This window comes from Dicentrarchus labrax, unplaced genomic scaffold (assembly GCF_905237075.1).
Source record: "Dicentrarchus labrax unplaced genomic scaffold, dlabrax2021, whole genome shotgun sequence".
Classification (NCBI taxonomy): Eukaryota; Metazoa; Chordata; class Actinopteri; family Moronidae; genus Dicentrarchus; species Dicentrarchus labrax.
Genome location: NW_026136724.1, coordinates 11,313,472 through 11,338,692, shown reverse-complemented (window position 1 = coordinate 11,338,692; position 25,221 = coordinate 11,313,472). Strand labels below are relative to the sequence as shown.

Sequence of the window (25,221 nt, the reverse complement as noted above, 5' to 3'; positions counted from 1 at the left end):
GAAAGAAAAAAAAAAAAGAAAAAGAAAAAACACAACCTCTGAGAGCAACTGATCTGACCCCAGGTTAAATTAGTAAAGGGTCATTTCACAAGATGACTTCTTGATGAGGGTCCCTACAATGTCTGACATGAGACTATCTGAACAGCTGGTGCTCTCTGGTGGACACCTTGTAACGGAGGCACTGCTTTTAAATCTCTCTGGCAATTCTGTCCTGACTCATCTTGTTACTCATAATAAAATGACATCCACCGATATCTGCGATAAGTTAATGTTAGCTGATATACCGGCCAGGTCGATATCGATCAAGCTCTTATCAGAAACCTGTAAAAACTGTTGCATAATGTCTCCTGTAGCTCTGGAGTTCATTAAAGGCTCAAAATTAACCCTGATGACATCATCTGGGTTATCGACTTGGGGCTGGAGACATTTTAACACAAAGCTTGCATTAGCTTGGAAAGATGTTTATCAGGCAGGAAAGGGTCAAATAAAAGATGCCATTTAGTTGCATTGTGGGAAAGTATTTTTGGAGCTGGACTTCAGTGTGTAGGATGTAGTGGCATCTATAAGCGGTGGATCGATCTTCCAAACACGTAGGAGAAACTACGATGGCCGTGAAACTTGTGAAAAATCTTAGGCTCATTCTAAGCTAATGAAAACACAACTATTCTTATTTTCAGTTGATTATACACTAATAAAAACATACCTATGAATATTATATATATATAGATATAATTTCTGCCAATAGATCCTCCTTCATGTTACACACTGGATCTTTCTCGAAGCCCCTTTTACTGCAGTGAAACACAAAGAGCCTATTTACAGCTACATGTTACTGTCTAATACTTACCTAACATGTTGTGGTGAGACTGAGCGGAGATTTAGTCCTCAAAAAACAACAAAGCTGACTTAGTGAGAAGGGAAAAATGTTTGCTCTCTGTCAATGTAGAAAGTCCAGGATGTCTCACAACAAAAAGCGTACCAACACCAAGCAGACATAGAAATTCTGTTGGTTGTCTGTATGCAGCTCTGCAACATAGAAACATGTTACAAAGCAACATAGATAGAGAAGTGTGTGTTTTTGTTGTCTTTAAAGTACACCAACCTCAATAGACTGAAGTGATACTTAATCTATATATATATATCTAACACTTTCTTCTACAGATTCATCATTTCTGAATAATTTACAAGAAGGTTCCTGGAAAGAATGGAATTTGGTACGAATAATAGGACAAATAGCAGCAGGGTTAAATTAGTACACTTCCAATTTATTCATTTCAATTAAATCTAATACTAATAGGAGTTTTTAACTGGTTATGAAACAGTCTCAATTTAATACTGATGTCTCCATATGACCCGCATAAACAAACAAGACCATCAGCGAGTTCCTTATTTCTGCTTTAACTGCTAACTTAATCTGGAGTCTCTAAATCAGTTCACAACTGGTCAGCTGTACAAGCAAACATGTGAACAGACCAGCAAACAAATCAACAAATATGAAAAATAAATCTTCCAATAATCCATTAAAACTGATTACATTAAAAACTAATATTTTCTTGAGTTTTACTGGAACAGATCTCTATTTTTCCTACATTTTGCCAAATTTTTGAGGAAATTTCCTGGGAATTATTAGGAAATTACAGGCCCATAAAATAAAGTGTTACCTAAATGCCATTTTTGTACACGTGTAGTTTTTGTTTTAAATTTTTTTTAAAAAGGACTCCCAGAGAGATAAATATTAGTAGCTGATGAAGATCCATCCTATACAAAAGCAGGCGAAATAAATCAACCATTTCAAACTGACAGGGTGGCATCTTTAATCAATGTATTGTTGACAATATAGCAAGTTATGTTTGTTAAAATATCAGTTGTGTTGGGAGAGATTTTTGGGACAACCAACATATACATACGAGTAAAACAACAACAACATAACAGGAAAAAAAAGTATTCACAAACAGTTTTTTTTCATCCATTACACAAGAGGCATTCAAGACCACACACACACACACACACACACACACACACACACACACACACACACACACACACACACACACACACACACACACACACACACACACACACACACAGAAGCTAAAAGCTTGACAGTCACAAAAAAACAGTCACACTGCCAATTCAGTCAAGCCGTTTTGGATATTCTTCTGTTGGTACAAAAAAACGGTTGTTCTGACAAAAATAATAATATTACTATTATCTAATGTGGTCGTCTCTCTATCCCGCTCTCGCTGCGTTCAGTCAAGATAGTTGTTGTATGTACAAGTGAGAAGGCAGTATGGCCGCATCGTTTGTAAATAAGGTTATTTACTGCAATATTTCTGGCATTTTTTTCTCCTTTGTCATACAAAATAATATTTCTCTGAGGTAAGAACTGAGACAGTATCAAAATAGTAAAATCAAAGTTTTACTAAAATGCACCCCATAATTGGAAAAATAAAAATAACTGTGTCGTTACTCCAGAACAATTGGATAACAAATTATTTTGACAGGTAACGATATTGACAGGTGCAAAAACAGAAGGAAAATAAAGAAACTAGTGTGACATTGTTTCAGCATGTGACGAGCTATGTTGTTTCCCAGCTTTTGTCTGTGTTTGAGCAGGTTGGTCTGAGCCAGGAGGGGGAGGGTGGGAGTCAGTGACATCACAGGTTTCTTCAAGGTCTTCAAAAAAAAAATCTCAGAAAACTATCAGGGTCGGCGTCCGTGGGGAAAGGGAATAAGGTCAATGAAGCTCTAATAGCTCCGGTGAAGCGGCTCAGTGGCAAACATTTAGCAGGCTGTGGTAGCAGTGGGCAGCTCCCAGGAGAGTGTGTGTGTGTGTGTTTGTGTGTGTGTGTGTGTGTGTGTGTGTGTGTGTGTGTGTGAAGTACTGAGTGTAAAATGGCTGAAAGTTAGTGTGCAGGGAGAGAATAAACTATTACCCGGACAGTTTAAAGCCATGGTAGCAGTTCTGTGAAGCTGTACCTTGAGCTAAATGCCAATGTTGGCATGCCAACAGGCTCACAGTGACAATGCTAACGTGCTGATGTTTCGCAGGTGTAATAATAATCACGTTCACCATCTTAGTTTAGCGTGTTAGCTTGCTAACATTTGCTAAAACACACACACAACAATACAGATGAGGCTGATGGGAATCAGTTTTTCAGGTATTTAGTCATGAACCAAAGTATTTGACATAAAAATTTAAACCTGATGATCGCTTTAGATTAAAAGTTATATAACTTTTGGGGAACATGGATGTTTGTGCAACATATCACTGCAATTATTCCGACAGATATTTCAGCACCAAAGTGCCGGACTGACATTGCCATTCCTAGAACCAAATGGCTAAAAATAATTTGTTAATAGCTGAGTTTTTATTTTGCCAAATTGCCAAAAAGTCGAGGCAAAATGGCGCCTGCTGTACAGCCTGAACGTTTCCACCCAAAAAAAATAGTTTCCTGTGACGTCACCAGCTCCTAGCTCCTCTTTAAAGCCTCCTAGCTCGACGACAGAAAAAAATCCTTTCACTCTGAAAGGGCCGACTCAGCAATGTGACTAAACGCACCTGCACACAGTGGAGTGAAATTCCTTTGAGATGCTCTGAATGGGAAGGATAATTAACTCCATAAGACAGTATCAGCAAGATCCCATTCATACCTGGGCAATGAGTCCAAACAAAGAGTACCGCATGCACTTTACCCAGAATCACCGCTGCTGAAGTTTCCCTGCTTTTAAGGAGTTAAGGCAGTGATACCCGAGACCACCACCGACTGCCAAAGCATGGCCGGTACATGTGCTGTCAGTAAAGTTATTTCTGATCCCGATCTGCCTCTTAGTTGCTTTCTACATTGCCAAAAGGAAAAAAACAAAAACACACTCACTACCTGTATAAGTCCCTGTTGGTCACAAAGCTGCGCCCTCCTTTCAGAATAAAAGGCCGACAAAGTAAAAAGGAAGAGTGTCCTCTATTCCCCCTATCGACGAGCACGTTTGCATAAAGGAATACTACGCAATCCTTTAGAGGAAGAAACATCAGTACACACACTCCCCTCGCACACAAACACACAACCACTCGCACACACGGATCCAAGCACACACATCAACATTTAACATACATTTCTGTCCAGGAGCCACATATGTAATCTTTCATAAACACATAATTAGATCATCTTCATTCCAGTGAAGACAATTTTCTGTGATGTAGTTTTCTTCTTACATCAACTCTTGGTCTTGTACAGTAAAGACTGGATTAAAGAGCATTCACCATCATGAAGACCCAATCTGAAACTTTTGACTCAAATCCAATATTGTCAACTTAGCCATAGGAAGATTTGGGACTTCTTCAGGACACGGAACACTTAAATCACTGATAGAAAATGAGCTTGACATAATGCTGTCATTCATTATATATATATATATATATATATATATATATATATATATATATTTGAAATTCAAAAAAAATTAAAAAAACAACATTTAAACGCCACTTTGAGGTCCTCCCTCCTTGAACAGAATTGTGGAATTGTGTCTTCATGATATGAACGCTCTGTGGACAACATAATGGCAAGCAGATGATCACTTATATACCTTCAGAGATGCACCAATAACATTTTATTTGGCGGAGTAAAGAGTACAAAATATTCAGGTAGTACTTGATACATGGCCTTTTATAATTTAGGCCATAACTACTGATTAAAAGCATCGCCCATAATTACAGTATTCATGATCTCCAAGTAGAAGCAACATATTAGCTGTTGTCGGTCAATGTTATCGGTGCACCGTTATATACCATAACCATCATTTTCTTCCTTCACGTAAAAGACAAAGCTAAGTAGATTCAGACATGTATTTTTTTTTTCTCTAAACACGATACACAGGGGGGTCATTGGTGTGGGTGTGGCTTTATATTTCTCTGTCTCTTTCTGACATCGGCTTTCTCGCCGCGACTCACCGTGGCATTCACTCCGCATGCAGCCGCCGGGAGCTCATTCAAAAGCCTACAATCGTCTGATTTGCTTTTTGTGTCTGCATGGAAAAGTCTGCAGACACACAGCCTATCAGCGGCCAATCACATTCTTACGTTGCAATGTGTCTGGCTTATCAGTGCAATGTGCTGAAGTCCAATCAGGGGGCAGCAGCAGCATGGAAGTGAACGCACGTTTTGTCATCGTAATCGCGACTTCTCTCTCTGTTGTTCCTGTCTTACTAAACTGCTCGGTCATTCTCTCTCTCTCTCTCTCTCTCTTTTTTTCCCCCTTACACTCATGGGGTGTTCGCTGTTCATCAGAGGTGTGGGAGTTTCCAAATTCTCTACTCCAACTGGAGAGCCAAAAACTGAATGTGAATTTCCATTAATTTTAAGGGAGTTCTCAGGTTTTTAGGAACGTTTCGGGAGGGGGGGGTTTCAGGCTTTAGGGGTGGGATCTATTAGCAGTGCACGCTACCTCCGTTTTCTGAGGCGACGCTGGAGGCAAAAGGTGAAGGGTTAAAGGGGGGGAAGGGGTTGTTTTGGGGGTTAGGGTGGAGGGTGGGGGGGGTTCAGTAGTGCTGCGCTCAGTGCAGCAGCTCTTCAAGCTCACTCTCTTTGAGCTTAGCATTGTCTCTGACTTCATCAAATGTGTACGTCTTCACAATCTTCCCGTTCTGAAAGACTGTGTGCAGCAGGTCCTGGAGACGATTAGAAAAACAACACGGAGAGAGAGGGTAAAATTAAAAGAAACGGGAGTACAGAGGAACAGGTGACAAGGGATGGAAGGAGGGGCAGAGGAAAACAGAAAATGAAGGTGAGAGAGGAGGCATGGTCAGTGTTGGTAAAACTAATTGCTTGGCATTTATCTGTACAAGAGTGTCTGTGTGCTATTATGTGCTTTAAACTCACCACGCCATACTCCTCCAGGTCGCCCTTGCCCTCCTCCAGGGTGACAAAGTCTCCGCTCTGTGTCCGGTGCAGAGACAGGCGACCTTTCTTTGACCTCTTGTTGGGGTCAGCCACTGGGTCCTTGAACACGTTCACCTTTTCGCACAGAAAAACAATGTTGCATTTAAGCGGAACGGATTTTTCAAAATCATGGTCTATAACACAAACTGCTGCGCAGACAAAAAAAAAGTACTGTACTGTTCTGTACTTGTTCATCTATGGTCAACAGTTTAACAGTTAAAGGACGTCTAAAACCTCAACCCCCCATGAGTTGCTACATTACCCACAATCTAAACGCTCTTTAATTAGTCTTATTTAAACACCAGACTATTACAAAAATGATCACAGAAACTCCATTCAAATAGCAGGTACTCACCCCGAGTCCATTAGTGACCACGTAGCTGCATTTGAAAGAGCAATTGAGCAGATCTCTGGTCAGTTTCTGGAGCAGAGCCCCTCCGGACCCAAAGGAAATGTTCTCAATGGACCATCTGTGTTGCTTCATGCCCTCCACTATCTGTGGAAAAACACACACAGTTAAAAACGATGCAATAGTACAACATTCTGTCATTTCTGATGCACGTAATGTACAATGAAAATCTTTTACCGTCTTATACATCACATCATCAATAAATAGCACGTGTCCGTACCTCTTGCAGTGTGTTGATGTCAACTCCGTCTCCTTGTATGACTCTGATGTAAGGAGGGAGAACCTTATAACCTTTAGAGTTCTCCAATGGAATAAACTTCTTACCCAGGATCTCTAAAACCTGAGGACAGGAAGAGGAAGGTGGTACAGAGAGAGTTAGTGTCCTGGCTTGTTTTAAGATCCTAGTTGAAAGGAAAGCTGTACACGTGACCACACCTTCAAAACCGTATCAAGAGGGTTTCCTGAGTCCGGCCGAACAACCAGCGGAGCATCTGCGCTGCGCTTCTCTATCAGGCCCCGAAGGTCTTCTCCCCAGATCTTCTCACAGGCGTTGTAGATGTCGTAGCTGTCGCTGACAATGGATACGGGCACGTTGGGAAACTGTTTGATGATGTGCTCGAAGGCGTCTTTTTCATGGTCCTTTCCCCACGCTGTGATGGTACTGCAGAGAGAACGACAAAGAAATTATTATTTTGTCCTACAACAATTTCTCTTCCCATGTAGTTGATCAAAGCAATAACACAACATGGACAACTTCTGTGCAAGACACAAGGCGGGGGAAAGTACAACAAAATAAGAAATTTCAAAAAAGAGGTGGACAGATTTAAAGTAAGCCAAAAAGTAGCAGGAACTTCACATTAGTTATCTGTTTGGCTAAAAGAGTAGATAAGAGAATAGCCATTTATCAAAAGATAATGCCACAGATCGTCCAGAAGGGGGCAGCGCACTCCAGGTTTTAGTCTTGAATGAAAGCAACCCTAGGCCAAATTGCATTTTTTTTAATGTTAAAACAGGTCTGTTGAAGCCACCTTAAAAAGCAGATTGTAGACCGTTGTGACTACCTTTCTCTGCTCTGTAATTTGTTGATGGTTAGAAGGAAGATGGTCACGATAACTGTGGTATCACGTCAATGAATGGGGTAAAAATGCAAATCCCACATACAGGTGCACCGTAAGCTGGAAAGGGGTTTAATCTTTTTTGGCATCAAAATATTGTGCCTGTTTATTAATGTTAGACCTGCAGCGGGTGATTGTGCTGTGTGATGAAATTAGTTTGGCTTCTGAACATTTGCATTTGAGTTGCTGCAGGCGGCTGCAGACTCCAGGCTCAGTGTCACAGTAGATTACAAATATAGCTGTTCATATACCAAGTCTGCTACACATAGCATTGTTTAAGATGATGATCTTGCTTTTTGTTGTCTGATTAGCTCTGGGCACTGTGTCTTTCTCTCCCCTGACCAGTCACATTAGCACTCTCTGTGTTAAACAACCAAGTTCACCCAAATAAGGACATCTTCTTTCCAGTTTTCCCCCGGTCAAATCTGGCCCTGAAGACAGTGTGAATTTTATGTCCTGGGGTTAAGAGATTAAATAAGATTCCACCACCACAATACAACAAAAGGTATCTAGAATTTGGTTTCTGATTTCTTTAGAGCAACTATCAAAGAATTGTGAAACCTGTTCAGTGTACACAGACATGGCATATGTTTCAATATTATTACTACACAAATTGTACTGCGTTACAGAGCTGAACTGACAATACTATAAACTGTTTTTTTTTTAATTTTAATACAAGTTCCTGTACACATTTTTGGAAAAGTATTATTTTTCTTTCAAAGTGTAAACATTGGAGGACACTCAAAGTGTTAGATGGAAAAGCTCTGAAGGTGACACACCTCTGCTCTAAAACATCCACCCATCCCTTTCCTGCAAAATCAAAGTGGAATTTCACTGTGACTCCTCCCTCTGACGAGGGGGCCATTACATAACGGTTACTATGACAACTACTGCCACCATCCCACAATGCACTGGTGCGGGGAAGAAGGGTGCGCTGGAGCAGGAATAACTGCCCTGGTGGCAAGGAAGAAGTGACTCCATGTGCATGAGAGCGAAACATAAAGAGAGAGAGAGTGAGTGAGTGAGTGAGTGAGTGAGTAGTGTGTGTGTGTGTGTGTGAGAGAGAGCAGGATAAATGGATCGGTGCCATAAAGCAACACCAGAGACATGTGAGGGACATGTGCGTCAGGGAAGCAGCAGCCAATCAAAACCTTCATCTCTAAGCCAATCACAGACCCATTTACAAACTGACATAGATGAACCAGATAATTAGTGTGAGGGTGACCAAGCTCTAATCAGGAAAGTGAATTAACACCAACCTGAGCCAAATGATGAGTACATTTTTCACTTTGGCTGATAAATTCCCCTCCATCAACAGCTTTGGCAGATAACCAACTTGTTATTTGAAACAAGTTTTCTATTTTGAAAATCAATTTGGCTTGTGGGTGAAAAAGTCTGCTTCCAGGCCTGGCTCTCAGCCCGAACGTGGACTATCTCACCAGAGGCAGCACCGGAGATGAATAGAGCCGGGATGTGCCAACTGTGCCCCTGTGCTTTCAGGGAATATGTGAATACGTGGCTTATGCTGATAATTAACATTGTGCACAGGAATTTATCAGCCTTCAGGGGCTAAATACAATGCTCGAAACTCTCTGCTATCCTCGCACATCCCATTAAAAAAGCTGTGTTGAACATGTTGGCAGACACATATCCTAACGTAGAGGTCTTCTATTACTGGTGTAATAATTTAAGTGGGTGGTGAACTACTGCCTCACATCACAATGGAAACGGTGCCACTAAGCCCACTGGAAAAGCCAGGAAACACTCTACAGCAAAGAAATGTAGGCCACACAGAGAGATATCCTGTCTCTAAGCAGGGACAAAGCTTCAATATACAACAGCAAATGTGTGTCTACCTGTGCTCTGCAGCAGGCACTGAGAAGCCTGGCACAGGGTCCTTGGTGCCGTAGTACTTCTTAATGACTCCGATGCCGGCGACCGTGTCTGTGCCCTTGAAGTTAACCAGATGGGCGGAGGCCCCAATGCCTGCAGTCTGCAAAGAGGAGGGAAATGGTTTATGGGAGATAAAAGGGCAAACACACATAATACATAAACATAAAGTAAATCTTAAATTCATTTTTTTTGTCTTTCACCTTTTTTTTTCTGCATTTCTTTCATTGTGTGTAGGTTAGGAGGTTCTATTGGCAGAAACTGAATATAATATTCTTAGATATGTTTTCATTAGGGTATAATCTCCTGAAAATAAGAACTGTTGTGTTTTCGTTACCTTAGAATGAGCTGTTTTTATCTACAGGGAGGGAGCGGCTCCTCTTCCACGGAGGCTGCCATATTGACCGCAATGCTAACAGGCAAACCACACTCTGGCTCTAGATAGGGCCTTTCGTGCTTTTTGCAGCCACCGTAGTTCTCCTACACGCTTGGAACGGGAGCGTGAGGTGAGGGTGCTGCAATCAGTGAATACACCGATAGATACCACTAACTTAATCCTACCTGCCTGATAAATTAGACTGAGCATGGTTTGTTTCACACAACATTCAAATTCCAATTTACAGGCCACTTTCTAGTATTTTCCACAGCTTTAATCCGTAACAAACCGTGTGATACGGTTGAAATCTCCGGGGAAATCACCCTTGAGTTGGGATTATTTTGTCAAACTACTATTTAAATGTATTTTTTTTGTTTTCAGTGTATTTGTTAATTTGCACACACAACATGTATGTGGTGTATGGGTAAGGATACAACTTTAACAAAATCTACTTCATTGTGCATAGTTTATTATAGAAGTATAGGAAAGTATACAGTACCTCTTGTGAGGAGACGCCCCTGTAGCCAAAGTCATGCAGTTTATACTCTAGTCGCTCCAAGTTCCCAGAAGTCTCCAGGAGGTACTTGGCGAGGATCTTCTTCTGCTCTCTGGAGTTGGTCGCCACAGTGATAGGGTACCAGATCTGAACCAGAATGGTCTGATGGAGGGAGGAAGAACAGTTCAGTTCAGTCCAGTTCACTGGATATTTATACACACACAACATTTCACTGCAAAAGTTCACTAAAAATATCTCTCAGCTCTTCAGAAAACCCCAGTGTTTTCAAAGCAAAGCTTCAGCACAAGTTTTTTTCTGCAGAGAACAGACCAGTGAATGTCTTTGTCCAACCATCCCGCTTTCCCAGTATTCAACTGGTACTAAAACCCCAAACTAACAGGCTCAGGGGAATTATTCACACAAGACAAACTCTGGGAAAAATACATCCCTCAATCCCTCATGTCAACTCAGTTGCACAGAGTCACACATTTCAATATGAAAACAAGTGGCTTATCTGTACTCACCACCACCTGGGAAAGTTTATGAATACACACTTTCTATTATCATATATGCACGGTGTGTGTGTGTGTGTGTGTGTGTGTGTTAAGGTCTGCCTGCCTGTCTATGCTTCTGTATATAAATCCAGCCAATCTAGGCAAATACATACAGTGACTTCATATTAAACTATTATTATAATATATTATTTTATTTAAAATTCTAACCATTAAATCCGCACACCATTCACTTCCATTCCTAGATAGAGAAATCAATCTAATATGGTGACCACTGGGTTATACAACAGCATGAAGCTGATATTATTATGTAATTACGCACTGTGTTAGAACATTTCACCACTCATATGAAGCTGTGTGTATATAATCGGAATGACAGCTAAGTACATGTGCGTCAAACCTCATGAGCAGCAGATAAAGCGAGCAAAAACCACGCCGTACAGCCATCTTCCCTCCCTTCACAGTTGTTTGAGAGATTCTTAAGAGACAAACCTCATCTGTGTGAACTTCCAGTTCTGATTCGTCAATCAACTGTGCCTACTAATACTATGCGGCATGTCTTTTTCACCCTATAAACCTCAGCACAGAGTCACATGCCTCCTCAGACTAATCATAATCTAAACCATAATACGGTCTCATGTGACTGCAAGAGCAGGGTTAATGCACACACACACACACACACACACACACACACACACACACACACACACACACACACACACACACACACACACACACACACACACACACACACACACACACACACACACACACACACACACACAGGTCATGTGCCCGCTGCTTTATCTGCATCTTGACCTTTTCATGTGAAATCAGTATGTAACATTTAACATGAAATATAACAGTGTAACGCGATTGAATGTAGATAAACGCTCTCAAAGTTGCGCGGCAACTGTAACTTGCTCGACTCCTTTTTTTCCCCAGAGGTCTGTTTACTTTTCATGACCTGAAACTATAAAAAGATCTAATTGTGCATTTGTGTTTTAATCAAATATTGTCTCAGAATTAAGACGATGGTGACATTTATACAAGTCAAATAAACCATGCCATCACCGTGTGACAGTTTGTCAGGGATAATGTCTTTAATGGGGGCAGCAGTACCGTAAGAACAACACTCTGGAGGAATGTTTGCACACACATCCACTTAAGCGCATACAAACACACACAAACACACACACACACACACACACACACACACACACACACACACACACACACAAACACACACACAAACACACACGTGCCAACATAAATTCTTGGTCAGTGTCCCAGAACAAAATGGAGGGAGATAAGGAATGAAAGAAGGGAGTGGGAATAAGGAAGGTATGGGGGCAACTGAGAGCTAAAAGAGCGAGAAAGATGTCAAAGACTGTGACGTGACAAAGAGAAGAAAATGATAGACAGTCAAAAAAGAAGGGACAGCAAGAGTGAAGGAGAGACAGAGAACAAACTCAAGGACACCAGGGTGAACGCTATAGCTAATTTTACATCTGCCATGACGAATGACTCTATGTGTGTGTGTGTGTGTGTGTGTGTGTTCATGCCTGTATTTATATCAGCCATAGAGCGTGAGTGTGTGTATGTGGGTGTGGTGTATCCAAATTTATCTGGACAGTGTGTGTGTGTGTGTGTGTTGTGACTGTGCTCTTGGGCTGTGGGTGACCTATGTCCAAGCACACACAGAATGCTGTTTCTGTCATCAGAGTCTAGTGTATGTGCACCAAATCATAGAGCCACTTCTAGTCAGCATTTAGGAAATATTGGCTTTGCAATATCCACTAAGATACTTCAGTAAAACAAAACAAAACAAAAAAAAACTACACAATCAAAGAAACATTTGTAATTACTTAAAAATGTATCTGCAAGACTTTAACAAATGGTCCTTTGTACAGAATGTCAAACGCTTTTGTTTTTGCATTATTAAACAGAAACAAAGAAAGCGCGTTGTTTCTGTTTAATCACATTCTGAGAAGCCACGGCATGATTAATCTGTGGATGAAGTCAAACATGATACTTGTGAATGGGGGCCGACATGAAGAATGAGACAGCATGAGTCAAAAGAGGGCCATAGAGAAAGGGAGACACAGAGTGAAGATATTGCTCGTGGTAAATGAATTTAGTTCTGCCCAGTCACTGCAGACAGTCTGTTCATGCAGCATTAAGTTCATGAGATCATCTCATGGAGGAATCACACTGTGCATTAGCTTCAGTGTAATAAATGCAGCAATGAGGAGGCTGCATGAAACACCACGCCTGCTTCAATTCACAAAAGATCTATTTTACCTATGTATGTATGTATGTATATCAGTTATGTTATGTTATGTGTGCTTATATACACTGATATCACCTAGTTACTTTACCAAAAGAACAGAGTACTTTGGTGGGTAAAGGAATAGTTTTGGAAATGTTTTGAGCTTATTTGTTTTCTTTCTTAGGGTTACATAAGAAGATTGATTCCACTTTTTGTGTCATTACTGGGTCATTACTGGGTCAACCAGTGGAGGGTATGAGCAAATTTCCAAAAACGTTGACCTACACTTTAAGAAACCATTCATCCAGACAGACAAACAGTTTGTATTTTGGTGTTTGTGTCAGGAACATCACAACGGGAGTACAACTGCAGTCATGTTATTAACTATAACAGAGCAGCTACTGTATGTATAAAAAAACAAGGGGCAGTAAGTAAATTAAAATGCAAAGTGAATAAAGCTGACAAACATTCTTGACACTGTTCAGAATCATTTCGGAGATGTGAGGCTTCGGACAGAAAACTGTTCAGGACAAGGATTTAGACTTTATTTTGTCAACTACAAAAACACCAAACAAGGACTTTTCTAGCGCCCGACTCTCCGCTCCTGTACTTTCCAGCCAACTTGTATGAATGACTTTGCTGCAGTTATAGCGCATCTCTGAGCAGCGATTAAGCTGGAAGCCATGACACGACTGTAATTCAGTGAGATTTAAGGAGAGATAAGAGGTGCCGTTGGGCGCGCTGCCGAGCTAAATAGTTTATGGCTTTTATAAAACTGTTAACTCTCCTTTATCATTAAAAGGGCATAAATGTTGCTAATGTATTTCGTCTTTAATCAATAACCAAATAGAAGATGATGATTAAATCTTACTGATGTGCCTAGCGATGTAGTTTTTGTAGTAACACGAGAAACGCGAAACATTTAAGCTGTTATATGAGGGCGCAGGGGTGAGATGTTTTAAATGGCTTGACGGAGCTAATCCAGAGTTAAAGTCTGATAGCATTCAAGAGGTATTGCAGTGATTTAGTACTTCCATAAAGTTGGGTGACCCACAAAAGACAGATATGCATATTTTTGTGTGGGTCCAGCTCCAAAAACACTGAATCCTACATTAACCACAATCTTACCGACAGCATCTTTTAGTTAAGACTGTCCCTTCCTGACGTGCTCTAATTTAACAATACACTTCTCTGATGTCAGGACCCACAGGATTCGACCTGCTATCCATTCTGGGCACAGAGGACAAAGAAAACAAACTTACCTCCACCCAGTTGGTGAGCCAGTAGCATTCAGGGTCTGTGCTCTCCACTGTGAACAAAACATTGCCTCGAGGAATGACGCTCCCCTCTGGCACTGCCTTGATTTCAATAGGCAGGTGTCCGTTGTATTTCTGTAAACACAGACACACACACACACACACACACATACACACACTCAGAATCAGATTTACACTGTGAAAGTTTCCTCTCCGTGGCATTTTTTTCCCTTCTTTTTATTGAGATGACCTGAAAAAGGAGATGAAAGTGGCACACATTTGGAGGCAATACAGTTTCTGGTGAGATTTGACCTTCAGGCAATATGGTGAGATTATACTAAATATATCCATATTTTGAGTTGCATCTCACACACAAAAAAATTTTAAAATCAAAGTTCTCGTTATACATACCACTACCAAAAGCGAGCAACATTTGTATGCTTGAAATAGAGTGATTTGCAAAAAAAACCACAAAGCTGCCAGATTGAGAGCTGATTAAGCAACGTGGTAAGAGATGACAAAGAGAAAATAAATAAGGATTTATCAACACTTCTGCTCGCTCGAGAAAATACTTTGTCAGTACAGAGAGTGCTGTGCTCTGTCCAAGGTGCTGAAACAGAACCGTTCAATAACCAGAAACATTTGATGCACATTTTCTTGGATATATAAACTGACTGTGATTGATTTCTAGTTGCTGAATCGGACTTGCAGCTCATGAAACTGGCTAGTTAAGCCCTTCTTGACTTCCTATGGGAAACTGTGACACCAAATATGGTTCAGATTTTTTGTTATTTTAGCATGAAGGTCTTTCGTTACACAACATGGCCCCGCTTGCCACGTCAGAATGGGACCCTTACGACAGGGAGTTCGCCTCAAAATTAACCTAGAAACAAATTAAATCAGATTGCATGTCGCTATATGTTCGGTTTGTGTGTTTATCAGGAACTCACTATGTGTCCTACGTGTGTACGTCCTCTAGCCTCTCTTGATATTAGAGACATCACCTTCAGAATGTTTCATGTGCAAACATTAGCATATACTGGCACCTGTGTACGTGTACACCTGCAGCTCCAATTTCCAGCTTTTTCCTCAAACCCATTCCTTTCATATAGTCTCCATAACCCCCCCACTGAATCTACTCACAAAGATGCATAAAATAGTTTTGTACAAATGCAAAGCATCACCTTTTAGCAGTGTCTTACCTCCAAAATGTAAGTCCACCCTTTCTCGTTGAAAACGTCATCCTGGAAGTGTTCTCTGTATACCTCCTTTGCCTCCTGGATCTTCTCTGGAGTCACTACCTTTCCTGGAGAGGAGAAAAAAGGAGGAAGAGGAGGAGGAGGAGGAGGAGGAGGAGAGGGAAGAAGGGGAAGGGAGAAGAAAGCAGAAAGCACAAGCAGGTAATGAAAGAGATGTTGTAGTAACACACAGCAATAAGGAGAAGGCACTGGAATGCCACCCTACTGTCCACTGTCGTAATGAAATTAGAAGCGTCCCGTGCGTGCTGACAAGGGCTCTTTGTCCAAAAACCACTTCCTCATCTAATGTCAAGTTTAAGACCATAGAAACTGTAGCAGCAGCAACACGAAAAGATGTGTACAAATGCAAGAGCGTACCTACATATTTCAAAACCTAAAATGAATAGTTTATGAAATGGCAAGCTGCTTTTTTTTTTTTAGAGAGTTAGATGAGATGATTGAAAGCACTCTCCTGTCTGTACAGTAAGTATGAGGCTACTACCAGCAGCCAGTTAGCGTGGCTTGGCACAAAGACTGGTGGTAACAGTTAGCCCGGCTCAACCAGTACCTCTACAGCATTTTTTCCTTTTGGTAGTACAGTGACTCCCTGGTGTCTCCGCTGGTTGTCTGGCATCCTTAAAGTGACAACTCCAGGAAGTAAAAATATATAAAAGTTTTTTTGGCCGACTTAAATAAACAAGTTAATTAGAGAACTTTATTGGTGCTGGTAGGTGGTTCTACCTTTTGGACTGAGCCAGGCTAACAGTTTCCCTCGAATGAAAGTCTATCGAGTTAAAACTCCTAATAGTGAGATTGTTCCTTTAATACCTAATATGGTGGGTGACACTTTCACTTTTACAGTGGTTCTTTCTGCTGAACCACTCCCTTGAGAAAAGTTGGAGAGGATTAAAATTCCCTCTGTGACTCAGTCTAGAAGAATCACGGTGCACACGTTTGGTTTCGTAAGTTGGGAGGATCAGGGGTGCATCTCCAATAGTTGGCCTAATCATTGAGCGCTGAGGGACGCTCTGCGCAGACAGCTGGCCTTTCTCCCGCAGACGGTGAAACAGCAGCTGTGCTTTTGTCTTCCCTCTCTCTGTTCTACCCGGTTCTCTGTCTCCCCCGCACCTCTGCTACCGCACCATGAAATCCTCTTAAGAGACAGGAGTGAGATGCATTCTTTCTTTCTTTCGACTCCTTTTTTTTCCTGTCCCTCTTGCTCTCTCTCATGCCCCTCAGGATCCCACTAACAAACTTAAACATCCACCTTTACAAACTTGAGCTAATTAGAGCATAGAATACATTGTGAGCATTATACTTTGCCTCGTTTCAGTCTTTTCTCCCTCACTTTTTTGTTCTTCTTAACCTGCCGGCTTTCTGTTATGCTCTGTACAGTCTAATCAACGTGAAGCACATTGTAACCTTGTTGCTTTTTGAGTAAAAAGGACTGTTGCTGCGGGCCACAACAGCAAGCACCTGCCCTGCTGAAGTGTCCTTGAGCAATGCACTGAATCTTGAGTAGCTGCATGCTGTTCTGCGGCTGACCCTGTACTACTGTGACCTTGTCCTGGAAGGGGGGTGAGAGATAAAATGCTCCCACAGGGACCAATAACGCATCACAAAAGGCTTTTGGTATGTGCCCTGATTGCAAACTGGACAACAGTAGAATAGTGTATTGTTCAGCTCCCACAGAATGAGAGTGAAAACGTTACGTGCACAGTTGACTTCCATAAATGAAAGTAGAAATAAGTCTATGCCTCGGTTATGTAATCCAAGTATTGGAATGTTGTGCTTTAATTTGTTGAGTTGACTGGAAACACATTCGTATTTACACAAACAAACCTGGAGAATCATTAACAGAGGTGGTGGCTTCATAAGGCCAAACCTGAAAAGCTGCAATGTCATTACTGCTGGCAGTCACTGAGAAGCTCCTACTGGGTTAGAGGAGGGCACTTCAGTGTCGTGCTAAAGGGCACTTTCATTCAATTGACAACAGAACACAAAACATTGGCCCTTTTAAGCAGGCTAATTCCAAACTGAGTCGGGACTTACCTTTTAGGTATTTGTAGAGGATGTACTGTAGGCCGTAGAAGACGGTTTTGTCATATTTGACTTTTCTGTTTTTGCCAGGATCTGTCCTCTTCTCGCGGCACTCGAAGTAGGAGTACACTTTACTTGTGTTGGGGGGGTATTGTTTGTAATGTGTTACCTGTAGAGACAGAGCACACATCGAGGAGATGAGACAAAATTAGCATGGCCATTTGTAATAAATAAGCAGAGTTAGAATAATACTAATAAATCATTAATACATTACATAACTTTGAGCACCATGGCTAATGAGAAAATGCAATCCTCGTCGTATTAAAGGAAACAAGCTCTCTACTTTCACCATGAGCCTCATTTGCTGGTCTGGGGACTTGTTGGGCATGTTTCGCAACCGAAAAATGACGTGAACCCAACGCACCCACAGTGTAACCGGAATCACTCCTGTCTTGAACACCCACCTCCCAACACACACATGCATGTGAGCCAGGTCTACTTCCTGAATAGGGTTTCGAAGAGATTCATAAGAAGTGTCACAATGATTCATGTAAAACACTGAATAGTCCCGAATTTCAGAGGAAATGAAAAACAACCCCTCTCTGTTGAAACACCTTCAAGATCATGTAGCAAGTCTTGTTTTAATATGGCGAAATAACATGGAGAAATGTTACGTGCAAATTTAGTCTGCACCACATCTAATCAAACATTTAGCTTTAGTTAGATATTGGAGAACTTTCTGGAATGAAAGGGCAACAATAAAACAGATGAAATCACATTTTCATGGCTGAAAACGAAGGTAGCTGACTGCCAACAGGCACAGTCCACAGAGCTAAATCAAGGTCACAACCCAAAGTTTAAGGAACACTGCCATTGTGGTATTTTATCTGTGATGGTAGCAAACATTGCAGTTCAACAAAAAAAAACCTCAATCAGTCTATTGTGTTTAAATCAAATAATACAGCACTAAAATGTCACAATCTTGGCGAGGAATGCTTTTCCGCACAAATACACATTCTCTATCATTCCACCACTCTGTTATTATTCAGAAAATACTACTTTCAGTGTGCTTCTAGTGATCTTCTAATCAACTGTCAACTGACTGATACTGGACACATTGACAGTTACAATCAAGACTGCAATGAAGTAAACAGTCTGAGACATGTTCGGGCATGTTCCAGGAGGAATAAACCGGCACAATAAACTTAAAGATAAACACACACACCACACACACACACACACACACACACACACACACACACACACACACACACACACACACACACACACACAAAAGGAAAAGATAGCGTTGGCTGCAGCCACCTGGCCATCAATTAAATCTCAAGTGAGTCCTGGGATTTCCATAGATGATGGTAATTTACTTTCAGACCGGTCTGCTTTAAATACCCAAACAAGTGTAGCTGAAAACATTTAATGGCAATGCATTTGCAACCATGGGAGTCCAGAGGTGTTAAAGGTTCAATCTGAGGTAAAATACTTCAAGTCTTTCAGTTGCCTTCAGGGAATGCTACTGTGGATCACGTCTAAAAAAATAATTAAGAACAAGGCTTTTCCCATTAAAAAAAAAAGCTAAATATAGGTCACAGTCTGTCATTCAACTACAACCGTGAGAAACACTTCATTTCTCACCACTGTAAAATCATAAAAGGTTACATTGGAACCACAGGTGTAATTACCCGTGAGAAAAGGCTTGGTCACAATCTAAAAAAAACCAGGGATTATTATGTGTGAAAGGAGGAACAACTCTTCCTTCCTTCCTTGTGAGGGAGAGAACAGATAAATGTCAATGAACTACTCAGTTTCTTTGACCCCTGTCTCTGTCCTTTCCTCTGGGCTTTCGAGGACTCAAAATAGAGTCAAGATACACAACATGACACTGGGCCTGACCACGTGTGTGTACACATTCGCTGGCGCACATGCCGATGTATACACACAAACACTGTGTTCATATATCAAAAACAGAATCGGTTTAATTTGCAAAGGCCTGCGTGGACCATCAAGTAATAAAAGTAAGAACCTATATTTGATTAGAAATCATACAGCATGTAGTGTTAATGATATGGGAAGCCTGGTAGGTCAGCATACTTTAATGTGTGAGATCCTCCCAGTGTCCAATATGAACACACAATAGCTAATGTAGAGCAGCCATTTAAAGCTGCTGCTTATTTTACAGTAACAATGGGTAAAAGACCTATGTGTAATCTGAAAGGAGTTGGTTTCAGTGACTAACCCACAGGGAATTATCTGCAGTTCCCCTCGGCTCACTGGTGCATTTTTGCCTCTTTTAGCTCATTGTTCTGATTTTCCGACCCGCTACTTCACTGTTTTGGTTCGATCTCAGTCATATTTCTATTGAAAATAGATCCGAAAGATCCTCTAACCTGCCCACGGGGCTCGAAATGTGTCCAGCAACTGTCCCTGCCTCTACAACCACTGTCTCAAATTAAAGTCCTTTTTTCCATTCTACACAATCAATATAGTTTGATAACTTTGTTTCAGTAACTTACATCACTTCACTGACTCACTCTGGTCTGCCATGGAAGTTGATCAATAAATGCATCACTGCAAACTTTAAATATTAACCTGTTTTGGATGGTGATGGACATTAACATACACACACTTTGATTATTATTATTTAGCCAAATAATCACAGACTCACTACAGGGACATCATATATTTAAAGAAAAAAAACATGACATAGGGAGGGAGAAGATGACACCAACTATTTAAATATTTACACGCTCAAATGAACTATGTACATATAAGCTATGGGAACACCCTAATCCAGAGATCCGGAGAGAAAGAGAGAGAAGGTCAAACATGCCCCACACACTGTACCTATTGACTGCTGGCGCAAGAGCAGAGGACGAGACCCCGGCGATGTTGGCAGAAGAGCCGTGGAATATGCACGGGAATAGGCTTTTACAATAGTTGATCAATCGATAGGGTGATTTGGGTTGTAAACTGTAAGAGGCATTTTTCAGATTTATCTGGTATTTTATGGACAAAACAATTAGTTGAGAAAATAATAATTTGTCAGGCCAAGACAATGTGAACTTTTGCCTAGAAGCTGACTCAACAGATTAAAGTTCATCTCTCATCTGTTTTTCACTTTAATATTAACCCGAACATGAGACAGTGGTGGAAGCACTTGTGTGAAGAATAAAATGCTTGGACACAAAAAAATCCAAATCTTGCCATCAGACAGGACGTTTGTCAGGTGCTGTGTATCTTTCCAACCAGCACAACATCTGAGGCATGCAGCAGCTGTTACTGCAGTATAATGCTTAATGGGACCGTCCTATTACCTAAATGTCACAGGTTCAGCCCTCACTGGAGCCGTTCTGCTCTGGGAAAATGCCCCCCCACAAAATCCTAGACTCCTACCTACTTACTGACTGTAATTCTCTCTGGATTTAAGGGTCAGAAAATGTGGTCATATGCCTGGAAAAACTGTGTGTTGTGGTATTGCTTTGAAGAAATGTGAATGAACAATGACAATCTGTACACCTCCACCCTTTAGTATGTTCAAATCTGACAGACACTTCACACTGACAATAAACTTGTGCATGTGTGTGTTTCCAGACAATAGGCATGCTTGGCTTTGGGGCTGAGCTTCTTTTCTTTTCAATGCAAGCATACAAAGCACAAAAGGCATTCAGGTGCAGCTTGTTTTCATGTCCTGTGAACACAGCGTATGCCTCTGGTTGGTCTGCGAGTCAGTCGAGTGCTTTGCTTGCAATACCTCTTCGTCTTTACAAAGGTTATTACACAGTCATGCACAGACAACATCCCACCATGCAAGCCGCTTTCAATGAAACAATGTACACCCAAGCACACTGTAAACACAGATGTTGTGAGATTTGTGAATTGAGTATACTATAAAAGAGCTCAGATCTGATCCAAAGTGAAAGGCTGGTTGGCTTACTGTTAAGTTTATTCTTTGTGTAGCTCAACTGGCTGTTTAAAGAGACAATAATGGTAACTTTAGGATTGTATGGCAACACAGGCACAACTCTCCTGGCAAAGACATTAACATGAAATTCGATCAGTGTCAGGCCAAATGTTTTGTCTTTGCCGCCATTCCGTTGACCTTTGCTGCTTCTCGAGTCTGTAGCTATCTCGACATGATAACAAATGCACAGCTATGTTCTGCTTTAGATTGGACACACTCAGACCTTGTAGCTACCAAGAGCAAATGCTGCTTTCTTCTGTTTGCCACTGAGCAGCTCATAAAAGAGAAATCTGAGAGAAGTGCCTTTCTTGAGGCACTATGAAAGTCATTATCGAGGGATAAAGAAAGAAATACTTGATCTCCCTTACTTGTATAAAGGGAAAATAATACCAGTCATATGTTTTGTTTAATTCTGTTTTAATAAATTAGTTTTTGTATTGATTGTGACTGGCCCTTCACACTGTGAAAAGCAGAACAGAAAAATACAAAGGTTTGAAAACCCTTAAAGTTTTGCACAATCTGTTATGGCACAATGATCTTACTGTCTTAATGTCAAAATGTGTTTTATCACAAAAGAGTAAGAAGAAAATTCATGCTGCTCAGTGCTTGTATTTAAGTTACAGTCAGGCATATATCATTAATCACAATGTAGCTGCTTTTCACAGTAAAAGTATGGTATTTACTTTAAAGAGGCCACTGCAATTGTTAAGTGCCATTCAATGAGATACTTGCATCTGATTAGTTATATTTAACAGAGGTTAAAGGTTCATTTACATCTATATTTTTCGGCATAGTGATCACCTCCTTAGGCTACAGAGATAGTACCTAATAATTGGGAACACCATAATTACAACTATTGGAAAGTAACAGCAGCTATGTCACTTACGTTAGAAATATTCACATCTGACACAGACTTTTTATTTTTTTAATCAAGCCTAGGACACCATCGGAAGGAAGGAAGGACTTACAGAAGAACAGTTAAGTCCCATTTCCTGAACCACTTACCCCTAGGAAGACTAAACAGCAGTGTTATTACAAATAATGATATACACACACAATATTGACTGTTTCAATACTTTGTGCAGAGCCTGAAACGTACATTATGAACTAATCTTTAATAAATGTCTTTCCACAATGGAAACAAACTATAAATAAATCTGAGTAAACGTGAAAATGAAACCAAAACTACAGGAGTCATTTCCAAGGAATCAAAAACAAAACTGCAGCCGCACCTTGGAAACTAAATAAACCATATCCTGAGATTGTGATCCAGGATATTAAACAATAAAACTAGAATTACCATGCCAATCAGAACATTAAATAAGGAGCTACATCAAAAAATAAAACATTTTGACTCTGTGAGATTTTAGGGGAAAGCTACAGCAATGTTCTCAGCATGAGCAGCTCCACTATATGATAAAGCACCTGTCTTACAAGCTCACGTGAAAAGGCCTTCGACCCGAAAGCTCACACACCTAGGACCCGGCTGAGAACGTGTACATTAGTAGACATGGGTTTATTAAAATATACTTGTACGACACTCTACATAAGCATTACTCTATACCTATGACAAACCAGTTTGGAGTTTTGTAATAAAACCCATTATTAGTACTTTTAGTACATTTACTGAACTTAAAAATTAGGATGGCTGGAAGCACACCCTCTGTTTCCACTAATAGTTTTTTCCTATATTACTGTGAGGAGGCGTCAACGATTACAATGCTTTTATAATTAAGCTTATGGTTGGTTAATAAATGCAAATGTTTTAAATGGAGCTTTATATCGACTGTCACCATCCCAGCACACATATTCACTCTTGCCCCAAAATACAAACCTATATATGTATATTTCATTATTTTACAACATCAGAACACATTTAAAATACCTTTTTATTTGAATGTATGCAGTTGTTATGAGACTTCACTCAATTTCTCCTTGGTTTTTTTTTTGCCTCTCTGGTCCCATCACCACAACCACTGAATGCGGTCACATGACTGATGTACATGGCAACTGACCTGGCAACCGTCCCGGTAACCACTTGCTACGTGCGGTAATAACGTTACATCCCGCAAGTGCATTTTGTTCTCCGGTTAGTTAGCAACCGGTTACATTTCCTACCACAGTCAGCTGTTAAATGCCCTTTTAAAGACCTCCAGCTTGATGATTACGTGCCGGACTGTGAACTCAGATAACCTGCGGTGAGGAACAGGAGGTAAACACCTCTTTTGTCTTTTTAACTTTCAGTTTTGATTTCTCGAAAGTGACGCATTGCCACTGTACGGTGGCTAGCTCCACGCCGGCTAACATTAAGCATTGCTGGGCTCTTGAATGAGACTTTGCTCATGTGCCTTTCACCGGGCTATCCACACAGCACTCGCTGGCTAGCTGCTAATATTAGCTTCTTCTTGTTTTTTTTTTGTTTTTTGTAATATATATAAATCTCCCTCTGTCTGCCTGCTGCGCTCCCTGTGAGCTAGCTGGCTAATTCAGCTAGCTGGTTACCATTGTGACTAGCAAAGCCGGCGGGGCTCTGGCTCCCGAATAGATATTAGAAATATAAAGTTAGCTTCAAGAGGGATGCCTGCTTTCTGAATTTAGCTCCGGCGTCGGTGCTGTACCAGCCTTCTCCTCCTCTTCCTGCTGCCCACTCGGCCTGCTGTGAACCGACGGAGACCGGCCACAGAGAGCACTGAGATGGCCTTGGGACTGATGATGAAACCACCTTGACTTTATCAATTTTCATCCATCAGCCGCTCCCCCTCCACCCAGCCTCCCTCCCTGCCTCCCTCCCTGCCTCCCTCCGTGTGAAACCACCACGGTTACCGTACCTTGTATGAGTCCGTCGCTAGCATTATGTTGAAGTCCATGTCTCTGTGCTCCATCTTTTCCCCCTTGGTTGTGAGTCAGTCGCAGCTGTCAGTGTGTTGTGTTGCGCGCCGTGCTGCCGGGGACTCCAGCCTGGTGTAGTGTAGCTGTGCAGGGGGGAAGGACGAGCGGAGAGAACCGGGCGGGGGAAGGGGCGGGCGGACTGTCGTCACCAAGGTTCGGGTGTCCCTCGGCTTTCTTCGGCAGTACTCGGCCAACCCGATTCAACCAAAGATTATCTATACTGAGGAAGATGAACCACTCAACAACGAAGGCGGGACATCATTTCTTCCGGTCCTGAAGAAACTGTACACTTAAATTATTAACTCTTAATTAAAGGCTTGGCTAGTACCTTATTAAAAAAAGCAAGTATTTGTATTTTTTATTACAAAAGAATATCTTTTTTTTGTGAATTTTCTTAATCCTTATGGAGTATAATATTTTATACTTAATGAGTTTGTCAAAATTCTGAGGTTTTCTGTTTAAATATTTACTACTATGTACTTTGTAAATAAACTATGTACTTAAAATAAAGTAAATACACTGAATACACCAGATGAAGATGTTTTATAATTGAATATCTATGCACTTGTAACCTGTAACACAATAATGACTTTTATAAAAGTAAAAGTATATGGGGACCGGACAACCTTAGGAAATTATTATTAGATTCCTTTTTGAAACATTATTTGGTAAGAATTTGATTGTGTGTGTGTGTGTGTGTGTGTGTGTGTGTGTGTGGGGGGGGATTTTGTGGGAAAACACAAACGAAGAGAGGTAGCTAATAAACCAACTTAAATCGTTTGGGAGGCTTTGTTTAAAAACGCTATTGCACCAT

At 41.0% G+C, this 25,221-nt stretch overlaps 1 protein-coding gene and 1 long non-coding RNA gene across 2 annotated transcripts; one reads left to right on the top strand and one right to left on the bottom strand.

Annotated features, from left to right (window-relative positions):
* Positions 1-1,789: 1,789 nt before the first annotated feature.
* On the bottom strand, positions 1,790-24,512 carry nampt1 (nicotinamide phosphoribosyltransferase 1). Its single transcript, XM_051393043.1, has 11 exons — positions 24,347-24,512; positions 17,555-17,711; positions 15,467-15,570; positions 14,271-14,399; positions 10,228-10,386; positions 9,319-9,455; positions 6,783-7,008; positions 6,568-6,687; positions 6,294-6,434; positions 5,879-6,013; positions 1,790-5,667 (listed from the first exon to the last, which is right to left on the bottom strand). The coding sequence occupies exons 1-11, from the start codon at positions 24,398-24,400 to the stop codon at positions 5,554-5,556; spliced, it is 1,476 nt and encodes a 491-aa protein (XP_051249003.1). The 5' UTR covers positions 24,401-24,512; the 3' UTR covers positions 1,790-5,553.
* On the top strand, positions 23,555-24,940 carry LOC127359192 (uncharacterized). The gene is made up of 2 exons (XR_007882614.1): positions 23,555-23,730; positions 24,117-24,940. It is a non-coding gene; the product is annotated as an uncharacterized LOC127359192 (long non-coding RNA).
* Positions 24,941-25,221: the final 281 nt, after the last annotated feature.

Bases quoted from the DNA above. Each gene is read 5' to 3' on its own strand.
- nampt1 (XM_051393043.1), bottom strand. From the start codon at position 24,400: ATGGAGCACAGAGACATGGACTTCAACATAATGCTAGCGACGGACTCA. The intron at 15,571-17,554 runs GTAAGTCCCGAC...TCTCCTCTCCAG, and splicing joins CCTCTACAAATACCTAAAAG to GAAAGGTAGTGACTCCAGAG. The intron at 6,014-6,293 runs GTGAGTACCTGC...CTGTGCGAAAAG, and splicing joins TGGTCACTAATGGACTCGGG to GTGAACGTGTTCAAGGACCC.